The sequence below is a fragment of the Microtus pennsylvanicus genome, chromosome 18 (assembly GCF_037038515.1).
Source record: "Microtus pennsylvanicus isolate mMicPen1 chromosome 18, mMicPen1.hap1, whole genome shotgun sequence".
Taxonomy (NCBI): Eukaryota; Metazoa; Chordata; class Mammalia; order Rodentia; family Cricetidae; genus Microtus; species Microtus pennsylvanicus.
In genome coordinates, this window is record NC_134596.1 from 16,845,758 (window position 1) to 16,858,162 (window position 12,405).

The 12,405-nt window shown below is 41.3% G+C and overlaps 1 protein-coding gene across 1 annotated transcript in view; it reads left to right on the forward strand.

Moving 5' to 3' along the window:
• Cers3 (ceramide synthase 3) overlaps positions 1-12,405 on the forward strand; it is a 67,496-nt gene that overhangs the window by 2,922 nt on the left and 52,169 nt on the right. The window contains exon 2 of the mRNA XM_075952455.1: positions 7,297-7,411. Within this exon, the coding sequence (XP_075808570.1) occupies positions 7,297-7,411 (115 nt within the window). The remainder of the gene's footprint in view (positions 1-7,296; positions 7,412-12,405) is intronic.

The following is a 12,405-nucleotide window of genomic DNA, read 5'->3' on the forward strand; positions in this document are numbered from 1 at the left end:
GTCAGAACTAGAGGAAAATGGACATGTATTTATTTATTTATTCTCTTCTTCCTGTGTGGGTTCTTTTTATTTCTTTCTTTGGTGTTTTTTTTTTGAGACTGGGTCTCATGTAGCACAGACTAGCCTTGAACTTTTTATGTAGCTGAAGATGACTTAAACTTACAACCCTCCTGTTTCTGCCCTCCAAGAGCCGATGTTAGAGACACGCTACTGGGCAAACCCTCTACTCACTCATTACATTGCTATGTTTGTGTGTGGATGTGTGTTTGTGTGTGTGTGTGTGTGTGTGTGCGTGTGTGTGTGCAGATATGTGTACTCATCTGTGGAGGCCTGAGACTGATGGCAATCTTCCTCAATTGATTTCCACCTTATTAGTTGAGGCAGGGTCTCTCAGTTGAACCCAGAGCTTGAATATGCTACTAGTCTATCTAACTTGCTTTGGGGATGGCCTGTGGGAATGTCTGGGGCATTTTTTTTAATAGTTATGTGGGCAGGTGGTACTGGGCTATACAGGAAAATAGCTAAGCACCAGCCTGAGAGGGAGCTAGTAAACAGCCTGCCTCTGTTGGCCTCAAGATCCTGTTTGAGCTCCATCCCTGCCATCCATCAGTGATAGGCTGTAATGTGTAAGCTAAAACAAATGCTTTCCTCCTCACTTGCCCTTGCTCATGGTAATTCTCAGCCTTCTGAGCACTGGTCTTGCAGGCAGGCAGGCACCATGCTCACTTGGCATTTATGTGGGCTCTGAGGACCCAGACTTGGGTCCTCATACTTGGCACAGCATGTGCTTTATCCAGTGAGCCATTTCCTCCCCTCATTTAATCTTTTTTATTTTTATCTGTCAGTTACACTTTGAGGTGGGGGTCTCTCTGTTGTCCATCTGGGCGTTGAACACAGCTCCAGTGATCCACTGCACTCAGCCTTCCAGGTAGCTTGGAACTGCAGCAGGAATCACATACCTGCTTCACACACTAGTATTTTGAAAGCTCAGCTTTATTGAGGTTTTAATTTCATACAGTTTTTAAAAGTTTGATGCAAATAGTCACGCTTCCATCACCAGGACAGTGATGTAAATATCAATCAACCTGGCACTTCAGTTTATTTTTTTCCACTTGCTATCCTTGGCAGTCTCTGTCTGTTCTCTATAATCTTAACTTCATATTTGCTAGATTTATTTATAATTGGAAGTATAAATTGTAACATTTTCTGTGAATTATTTTATTTAACTAATGTTTGAGATTTTTTTCATGTATAATGCATATGAATCAAGGTATTAAGGTTTCCCTATTCTTAAGTAGTCTTTGAATATACTTATACATCATACAAATATTTATATTTGAACTAGTTGATGGGAATGTGTGCTGTTTGTGGTGTTAGGGCATTGTGGATAAAAACCATGAACCTAGGTGTGAGAACATGGCTGAACATGTGCTTTCATTCCCCTTGGGAAAGATTTAAAATGTTTGTTTTTAAATGACACTGTGTGTGCCTACACTGTGGGCTGTCACTCAGCAAGAGAAGGGAGCAGACGTCCTGTCACAGGCTGTGACATAAATAGACCTTAGAGCATGCTCGGTGAAAGAAGCTGGTCTGAGTAATTATGTATTACCCAATTCTACTTAGAAATATCTTGTACAGGTTAAGATATAAAGGTGGAAAATAAGTTAATAATTATTTGGGTAAGGTTGAGGAAAAATGGAAAGTCATTGAAAAATCGAACTTTTATATGTAGAAAAATCCATAATTATTTTTAAAGACATAAATCAAATTAAAGGAAAGGAAAGAGACTGGGAGAAAATGTGTATGTATCTTATGAAGAATTTAAATTCAGGGTGTCAGATAAAGTGTAAATCACTAGTAAATAAATAAGTGGATTTTTAAATAGGCAAAAGATTTGAGTCAAAAAATATACCAATAAAAAGTAAGCACATGAGGAGTTAATCAGTATCACCATCATTAAAAACCACAGTGGGGACGGTTGGGGAGATAGGCCAGTGAGTATAGTAGTTCTGCTTTGGCATGGGGACCTGAGTTCATAAAAATGTCACACGGATAGTAAGGTGGCACCTGCTTATAATCCCGGAGCTGAGAAGACAAGGACTGGCAGACCCCTGGGACTGGCTGCAGTCAACCTAGCGTAATCAGTGAGCCACGAGACAGTGAGAGAACCTGTCTCAGAAAACAAGGCGGATGTCTCCTGAGAAGCCACCTGAGGTACTTCTCTAGCTTCCACAGTCGTGTGCGTGTGCCCTCAGGCACACTTGTGTCCCCACACGAACCTACACACATACATACATATCCACACACCCAGTGCACACAGGAAGTTAACAAAAACGTCAGAAGTAAGGCACTCTGAAATTCTTTTCTGCATAAAACCAGCCAAAAGATTAGCAAAAATATTCAGAGTCAACACGTTGACGATTTTACAAAGAGTCATGACAACACAGGGAGTGTCGTCTAAGAAAAACAGTCGAGTCCTGGCAAGAACAGTGATATCTGTGGAATTTTAGCTGCCCTTTCTGTCTCTGTCATGTCAGAGAACAGCTACGAGCTCAGGCAGGTGTCAAGGTTCACTGCTTTAATCACAGCACTTGGAGGGCAGAGGTAGGAGGATCTCTGTAAGTTTAAGGCCAGCCTGGTCTACATAGCTAGTTCCAGATGAGATACACAGTGAGACTCAAAACCAAAACAAACAAACAAACAAAAGCTCACATGCACAGTACATGTAGAGTGAACCCTTGCAGTGTGGCATCCACTGAAAGGAGAGTTGGAACATTATTGTAGAGAACTGTCATCACCTGACTGTCTAGTAAGTACAAGCTGTGATGCTGCTGTTGTATTAGACCTTCCTCATAGTTTACTCCAGGTATTTTTAAGGGTATTTTCCTGAGAATATGGTTATCAGAAACAATTAAAGGTAATTAACTGCTTGAGGAAATAATAATTGGTCCAAAAATTAGACTAAGCAAAAAGTTCAAAATGAAAAGCAGAGACTTGAGATGTCTGGAAGGATGGGGGTCCTTGAAAATCTCTGACATGTTTTTGGAAATCTTGAAGGTCCATTTGATGTTTAACGATTTGTTTGGGTCCAGGCAAGACTCCAGAAGTCCCTAAGCTCTCACCCCCACATGACTTCAATGCCCCCTGTAAGGAAACAGTGCGCACTAAGGCAGACTCCTGCTGCCTGGCTGCGAGGGGATGCTGCTGCTCGCTACATGCGCAGAGCTGCAGCAGCCCAAAGACTTGCTGGCCCTGGGTGCTGAAGGAAGCCTTTGTTCAGTCACTAGTTGGGCAGCAACCGCACATGCTAGAGATTTCAGCACGCACACACGACACAGGACAGGACATATAGTTTAGGGTTTTGAAGTGACTCAACACACAAATAGGCCAACAGGACAAAGCAAACTGTGATGTGTAGGCGACATGAGGCCAAGAGTCACCCACCTAACACACCACAAAATCTGAGCAGTCATGGGAAACTTGGGAAATCATGGTACATACACAGAAGACAGTGTCTTTGGGGAAGCCCAGGTGTTGCACTTAGTGGGGTAAGAATTTAGAATTTGCTGTTTAAAACATTTTCAAAGAATTAGAGACAACCGTGCTTGAGAACAAAACAAAAACAGGAGCACAATATCTCACCAAATCACAATAGTAATAAAATAATAGAAATTATAAATCAAAGACAAAAAACTGAGAGGTTGTAACATTTAAAATAGGTACTACTGAAGTGAAAAGTTTGTAAAGGGTTTTGATAAGTTATACTGCTTATGGGTCTTAAAAATCTACCAAGTTAATATGATTGTATTTTCATTTGTGAATCTATTTTTATACTCTTTGTTTATTTGCATAAAATAATAATAGTAAATCTGTTGATTAGAACATAGTATATAAGGATATGATTTATATGATAATACAGAAGAGGAAAGAATGAAATTTTTGTATCCCGCTGAAAGTAATCTGCTATCAATTTGAACCAAAATGTTATAAATTCAGATGTATATTATAATCCCAAAATAATCACTGAGAAAATAATTTTAAAAATAGTAAGAGACAAGGGGATTTACATGGCGTACTAGAAAACATCTAACATTAAAGAGGAGAGTAATAAATTAATGAAACAGAGAATGACACACACACAAAACAAGTGGCCACATGCCACAGAGAAAATCATTTCTAATCACTAATAAAATGTCAATCAATTACATGCTGTAATTAAAAAGTATGCTTGGAAGAAAAGACAGAAAAACATGCTCCATCTATATGGGCACACACTAATCACTTGAGGTTCAGTGATGCTCGTAGGTTGAAAGGAAAGGGACAGAAGAGCTACGCACTAAGGCAGTGGCTGAGAGAGAGCTCGAGTGGCTCCATTCTAAGACAAACTTAACTGCATCAGTCCTCAAAGTGTTAGTACAAAGGATGTTTTAAGAAGATATAATAATTATAAACAAGGGTGAACATAACAGTAGAGTCCTAGCACATGAAGCAGAACTGTCATAAAAGGGAGACACAGACAACACTACAGTAATGCTTTTTGTAGGTGGTGGTGGCTTTTTGTAGGTGGTGCTGGCTTTTTTGTTTTTCAGTGCTGTCGTTGAACCTAGGGCCTCGTGCATGCTAGTAGGTTCTCTACTTTATCCCAACCCAATAGTGGAGGGCTTTCTTTCAATAATAGCTAGAATAACCAGGCAGGAGATTGGAAGGAAAATAGGTTTAAATATAGACCATCGGACTTAGCAAGCATCTCTCGAACACTCCCTCCAACAACAGCAGGTCCATGCTCTTCTCTTGTGCACAGAGGGCACTCCCATGGCATGCCATGTACCAGGCCCCAAACACAAATTTGTGAACATGACGGGTGGCAACCATACATAGGGAGGGAAGCTAGAAACTAGTAACTGAAAGACACAGGGAAATTAGTGAATAAGTGAAAATGACAACATACTTCTTTTTTAATGTTTTTATTGAGCTATATATTTTTCTCCACTCCCCTCTCTCCCTCTCCCTTCCCCTTCTGCCCTCTCCCATGGTCCCTATTCTCCCAATTTACTTAGGAAATTTTATCTTTTTCTACTTCCCATGCAGATTAGGTTGTATGTCTCAGTGTCCTCATTGTTGTCTAGGTTCTCTAGGATTGTGATTTGTAGGCTGGTTTTTCTTTGCTTTATGTCTAAAAGTCACTTATGAGTGAGTACATATGATATATGTCTTTCTGGGTCTGATTTACCTCACACTCAATATGATGTTTTCTAGATCTGTCCATTTGCCTATAAATTTCAAGATGTCATTACTTTTTCTGTTGCGTAGTACTCCATTGTGTAAATGTACCACATTTTCCTTATCCATTTTTCAGTCGAGGGGCATTTAGGTTGTTTCCAGGTTCGGGCTATGACAAACAATGCTGCTATGAACATAGTTGAGCACATGTCCTTGTGGTACGATTGAGCATCCTTTGAATATATACCCAAAAGTGTTATTGCTGGGTCTTGAGGAAGGTTGTTTCCTAATTTTCTGAGAAATTGCCATACTGATATCCAAAGTAGCTGCCTTGGGCCTGCTCTGGCAGAGGTTGGTGGCTCAAGCCTGTTCTGGTAGAGGTCACTGGCTTAGGCCTGTTCCTGCAGAGGTTCCTGGTTTGGGCCCAGACCCACAGATGTCCCTGCCTCGCACACGCACACATGGTCCTGCAGAAGCCTCTTGGTCAGGCCTGCTCCTTCAGTGGTCACTCTCTTGTAGCTGCTCCTGTGGAGGTTGCTTCAGGCAAACTTTTTAAGGCTTGCAATCTAAGCACAGCTACTAAAGCCCATATGTTGAATCTCCATCCTAAATGTACATGTGATCCTAGCTACATTCAGTAGCTAAATGATTGAATCTTAATATTAACACTGCATTTGGATTAACTATTTTTATTAGCCTTCAACTAGCCATGTACACTTAGTTTTATATTTATACTTAATTGGATAATCTGTTAAATATCCAGAAGGTTCTGTTAATCTTGTCCTTTGCAAGCCAAGCTACAACACACTTCTTAATAACCAGTGTAAGAAGGGATCACAAGGTAAAATAGACATATTTTTACCTGAATGAAAAAGAGCATACTGTACTAGAACTTTCTGGAATGTGGAAGTAGTAGGTCTGGAAGGAGTTTTCAGCTTCAAGACCTTCTATTTAAAGATGAAGGATTAATTCATTTCCACATTAAGAAATTAGAAAAATAAGATGAAACTCATGTTGGAGCAGAAGTTAGGAGTAATAACAATTCTATTGTAAATGAATAGAAGCAGCTATGCACACAGTATGATTTCTGCAGTCAATAAAACCAAGCTTCTGGGGGATTTGGGGTAACTGGAAACATGACATGCTATTAACAGGAATGTGAAAAGGTACAGCTACTTTAGAAAGCAAAATTTCAATTTATTAGAAAGCAGTGAACACTAAATTTAGTCCTTGGTGGTCTTAAAGTGGAGTTCTAAATACAATAGTTCGCCCTAGTCCTCAATCTTGCAATATATGTATTCAGATTCACAATGAAATGAATTTTGAACTGTGTATTGCATTGTGTGTTCTTAAAGTTTTGCTTGTGCATAGGTCTGAAAATTTTTTCTCTTTGAACTTAAATGTGGGATGCTTTATTATCATTTTATGGTTTGTCTTTTGAGACTCTGTAGCTTACGCTACACTATAACTCATTGTGTAGCACAGGCTGGCCTCAGACTCACTGTTATCTTTCTCTTTCACCCTCCCAAGTGCTAGGGTCTAGTCATAAGCACCATGCCCAGCTTTCTCCTTGGAACATTTGGTGAGCAGAGATTGACTGTACGTAGCTCCATGGACAATGTGTATTAGTCAGATTTCCATTGCTGTAACAAAATACCCAAAGGAATTAATTTATAAAGCAAACGTGTGTTCCAATTGAACAATTGAAGTTGGGTGACCTTAGTGCTTCAGCTCTGGTGAGATATCATAGCATAGCAGGAACTATGGTGGAGTGGACTGCTTACCTCTGGAGGAAGAAAGCAAGTGGAGAGTCTGAGGTTCTACGATCCCCTTGGAAGACCTATGACTTCAGGCCTTCCCACCAGGCCTGTCTCTTGATGGTTTACACACAGCTCCTAATAGCACATGCTATGGATTAAACTTTTCAGTGGGGGACCACTGGGTACATTCCATGTCCAAACTAGAACAGTGCAAGCAAATGCCTGAACTTTCCCTGAACACCTAAAGGAACAGCCTGGGTTTTCTGGTGGGGTCGTGGGCTTCTTACATCTCAAACCTTCTTCTCATATTTTGTAGGTTTGTTGCCACACCTCTAGCAAATGCGTTTGGCATTCAAAAGGCAGTGCATAAAATTAAGCCAAATGCCATCTTAGAGAATTTTTTCAAGCATTCTACAAGTCAACCATCACATGTAAGTAAAAATTCTTTACTTGTAGACTTAAGGACCTGCTTTCTTAATGGGCTAATCATCTTGACTTAACCATCAGAGGATTTGATTCATTGATTCATTGCTATTGACGGATTCTGTAATACCTCAAATGTTAGAAAATCTAAATGTGTATTATAAAATCAGACATTAATAGTTAAAGTTTTGTTATAGTATCACACCTTAGCACTCAACACCATGGTTTATATAAAAATAGCAATTTAATCTAGGTGCTGCAGCTTACAATTGTAATCAGGACTGCAGAGCCTGAGGCAGAAGCGTCACCATGAGTTTGGCCCTGGCATGGGCTGTGTAGTGACTCCAGGGAAGCCCGAGATATACAGTGAGACCCTGTCTTAAAATCACGAATAAATAAATAAATAAGTCATAATATCACAATTTCATTTTAATTAATTAATTAATTTTACATCCCAACCTCACAATCTCATTTTAATGTTAGATTTTAAACATTTTCATAGAGAAAGCCACACCTGATACTTTTGATGATTGTGGCTATATCAAAATACATCCTGAAGTCTCCGTGAAGTCACTTTTCACACTTGCCGCTGTTTTATCCAAGGCCTCAACATACCCGGAAACATGCGGATGCCCTGATTTCTCTCCAGAAGCAGAATTTTCAACAGCATCGCCATCATTTCACAATGCAGAGTATCATTGGGTGGTGCAGTTTATGTGTCGCAGAACAATTTATGTCTTAGTTATAAAGTCATGGCCAGGCACCCAGTTTTATTATATTGCATAGATAAATGGCAGGCAAAAAAAGGCTTTCCTCCAAAGCAACACTACTCTGAGTATAAAGACAACTACCACCTATCATTTTAAAAATCAAGACTGTGTGCTATCAACCTTTTAGGGGGGAGTTCTGAGCCATTTAAACTTCATTTGATGAATTAGGTTGTGCTTATCAGCTAGGGATGTCATTGCTCTGGTGGAGTCCTTGCACAGGGAGGTGTGCTGATGTTCAACACGAAGCCTAGAGTGTAGTGTGCGGCTGCTTTTATGAGCAAGGACAATCTGACAACCTGCAGCTGCCTGTTTTCTGTCTCCATGTGCCCTAAGTGACCGTGGTCACCCATTTAAGTCCTTTGGTTTCCACTGGTGATATGTGAAAAATTGGGACTCTTGTGAGGGGTACTTTCCTTCAAGCCATTCGAAAGTGTGTGTGTGTGTATGTGTAGGTCACAGGACAACTTTTGAAGTCAGTTCTATCCTCCCACCTTGGGCTGCAGGCGTTGAATTGAGGTCATTATAGTCACCTGGCCAGCTCTTTTACCTGCAAGTCATGTCATCTTGACGTCTCTGAAGAGTAAGATGTTTAAAATAATTGCGAAAGATGTCTCGCTGTGGAAAGAAAATGGCTATGTGACAGCTACAGAAAGTTGGAAGAGAACTAGAGAAGGTGATGTTTATGGCCGAGCTGAGGAAGTGAAGATCCAACAAAAGGAAGCAGTTGCTCTGCAGCTAGTAAGCAGCCGTACCAGGAGCAGGAGGAGCCCAGCCTGTACAGCCCATACTCCCCCAGTGCTCTTTCAACTCCCAGGGACTTCGTCATCTGTCCACAGCATGGGAGGTCCTGCTCAGCATGGATATAACCCAGGCATGTTGATCAAGTGCGAGAAAAGACGTCATACATCACCCCACAGTATTGCTGAGCTTCATCTACTAAACCATAGAGATGATGGGAAAGGTTCCTGATTCTCAGTGCTCCTGGCTCACAAAAAGACATGGATTTGTGTAGCAGATCCTGATAGCAAGAAAAACACCCGTTCCTAAAAATTCCATAACTTAGGAAGATAAACTATGACTCAGGAAAGCAAAGTTGTGCCTGGCTAGTGATGCAGATGTGGAAACAAACTATCACGAGGCTGTCCTGGGCTTTGGTCAGCACCGTATTGATAGCTTTTTCTTCATTTCTAGATGAAGTTGAAAGCAAGTTTCTGAATGAACTGAAAATGGTTTTATGTAATCAAGATATGAGTGTAACCACACAATCATCTGCTAATCCCAGATGACAGAGCAGTCACTCCTGTAGGGGGCACCTAAACCCGAGGCTGCTTCTCCAGCTGTAGATTGTACCAATAAAAACAGCAGCATTTCAGAGTGGCCAAGGGTGTCTAGCCTGTGATGTGACATTGTCATCTACAAATATGTAGGGCCCATTCATAGCTTTCTTGAGACACAGGCAGTCCTGAAGCCACAGTAAGTTATGTGCAGTGTATGTATACAGCATCCGTCTTGGGCTCCTTGGTTCACTTTCTTGTATGATGCTTGGCCCACAGAAGTAAAGGTCAAAGATAAGAATGGGAAGTTTATGCCGTCAGTTTTGTGTCTGTCACACGAGAGTTTTAAAAGATGCCTTCTCAACAGAGACCATCTCCAGAGACTAACACTTCCTTCTTGATTGCGCTTGCTTCCATCCTGTAGCAACTTGAACTCTTATCTGCATTTTAGGTGCTAGCTTTGTGTGTTTATAGAACATGTCTGGAAGCTTCTGTGTGCAAGGCTCCTCTCTCAAAAAATATCTAAGTATGGGGGGGCCAATATTGTCAAGGTGGGCTTTCTGCTAGGCGCCTCCACTTTCCAGCCACATATGGGTGCTATCTCCTAGATGCATGTACCAAGCTGGTGTGATTGGTGTAAGACCTGGGAAAGTTCCAGAAAGAAGGCAATGCCTTGATTGTTTTGCTCACTGCTAAATCTCTACCACCTAAAATTGTGCTTGGTTTACCACTAAGGAGTGGTTCTTTGTTTTTGGGTGATTGGTTGAATAAAATATTTAAGTGATAAAGTGAGACCCAGTGTGCTTCCCTCAGAAGAACATGGAATATAGTGTTCCGGCTGCTCAGAACAGGCCGGTAACAGAAGATGGACGAAGCACCAGCATTTGAATTACAACCTGTTTTGGGGAATCAATAAGCTTTTAGGTTATTTTAGAAGTAAGGAAGTATGTATTTTTTTTATTTAGTACATGGTTTTCAGCCCACAGTCATTTTTCTGTTGTGGATATAAAGGTTTCCAGCATTGGCAGGGCTGGGCTATTGTATAGCACATGTTCCTCCCGTGATCCCAAGCCTCTCCTGTGAGGGAGGGGGCAGATGCTTTTATACAATGTCATTTTTCACAGGGCAGAGCACAGTGCTCAAGGCTCCCTGAGTAGGGGCAGCAGGGTCAGGTCTTTGGTTTTCAGCTTCCTGTCTTCGCCACCACCTTCTGTTGCCTGGGTCCCTGGAATACCCTTTTCCTCTATCCAGAGAGTATGAACCTGGTGCCTCCTGTGTTGGAGTGTCATCCTGCCATCTTGTCTGACCTGAGGTGTGAGACTTTTGCTGTGGAAAGCAGAAGCCCAGCCTGGAAGGGCGGCATGGGCACATGGACAAAGGGGATGCCTCCCTCCTGCTCACTCATTATTATGCCAGTAGAGGTAGAGATCAGTGAACAGCTGTCTGTTCAGTCTTCTCAAAGAAACAAAACAAAATAACCAACAGTAATAGAATCCCTGACCTATAAAAGGGTGTTAAAGGGGCTGCTTTGTGGGGAAACAGTAATTCTGGTGTGTTCTGTTCGCTGTTGTCTCTTTCCTTTCTTCAGGTTAGTGAAGGGGCTGCCACTCAGTAGAAATACAGAACTGTTCACTCTTCTGCCAGTGTTCAGCTTGTGGCTTCTGGTGACTGTGCGCTGTAGTCCTGGTCTCTAGATGACTTTGTGGTCCTTATAAGATGATATAGCAGAGGCCATCTGGCTGGTCCTGACCTGCTGGGTGAGCAGCTGTCTGGACCACAAGCAGGCTTTGTTTGGTCCCCAGAGTGTTCATGTGCAGTTAGCTTAAATTTACTGTAAAGCTCTGATTAATAATATAAAAAGTAGTTTCACATCAAAATTCTAGGACTGTATTTCCTCTCTGGAAATACAGCTTGGTCTTAGCTGATCCTTTGGGGTGGGATCCGCTGGGCCATGCTTTTTCCTGTCCATCAGCTGCAGCTGTGTCTTGGGCTGGAAGCTGACAGCTTCAGGCAATTTGATTTTTTGTTTCTTTTTTATAACAGAATTAAGAGGAAATTTTCTTATATTAGAAAATGAATGCTCAAGAGATCAAGGCCATTTCAAAAACTTGGTATAGAGCATGTTCCTTGTGAAAGCAGAGAGCATTAGTTACCATGGGTCTAATGGACAGAACATACCTGTTAAAATCTCACTGCAAAATGGACCTGGCCCTCTTGGCCATTCCTGTTTCCTTTCTGGCTCTAGCAGACCCTGGAATTTGTCACCTTTGCTTTTCCTATTTTAAGACATAGCCTGTAAGACTTCTGCTTCCCAGAGGAGAAGCAATCATCATTATTATACTTTATAATCATTATTTTAAATGGCTGGAAATAGTTTGGATTATTTTGAAATAGGCTGTGTATCAGGTTGATTGTGAAAGCAGATAACCAACACCTGCTGGGTTTTCTTGGCTCATCTGTGACTACCAAAAGCACGGAGTGAGGTAGCAGGAAGCCCACTAGCCCAGGTCTTGTTGCACGTGGCTACTATTTTCACATCTTGCACAAGTCCTAGAAACTCTCAGGCAAGCTTCTGTGTCTTTGTAGGAAATCATATTTGATGATTAACATTTTAAACTCTACTACTCTACCTGGTACCTAAGAGGCCCTAAATGAATCTTAGTGAGCTCATATATACAGGTCAAACATATGGATTGCTACTAACGTATAGCTGGTTGGTCTTAGTACTCAGCAAGCTAGAATCCTCATATTTTCTGTTTTCTGTCTGCTTGGCTTGGCTTGGGGATCTGTGTACATGAATGTGGTTTCATAAGCAATAGAAATAAATTCCCTGGCTCATGGTCTTGTGCCTGTCTGCTCTAGTCTACAAGCTTTTGCCATTTAGTCTCACTGTTCCTCAACTGCTTAACATCTGACGGTTCTTTGCCTTAGTTCTTACGGTTGTGTGTGTGTGTGTGT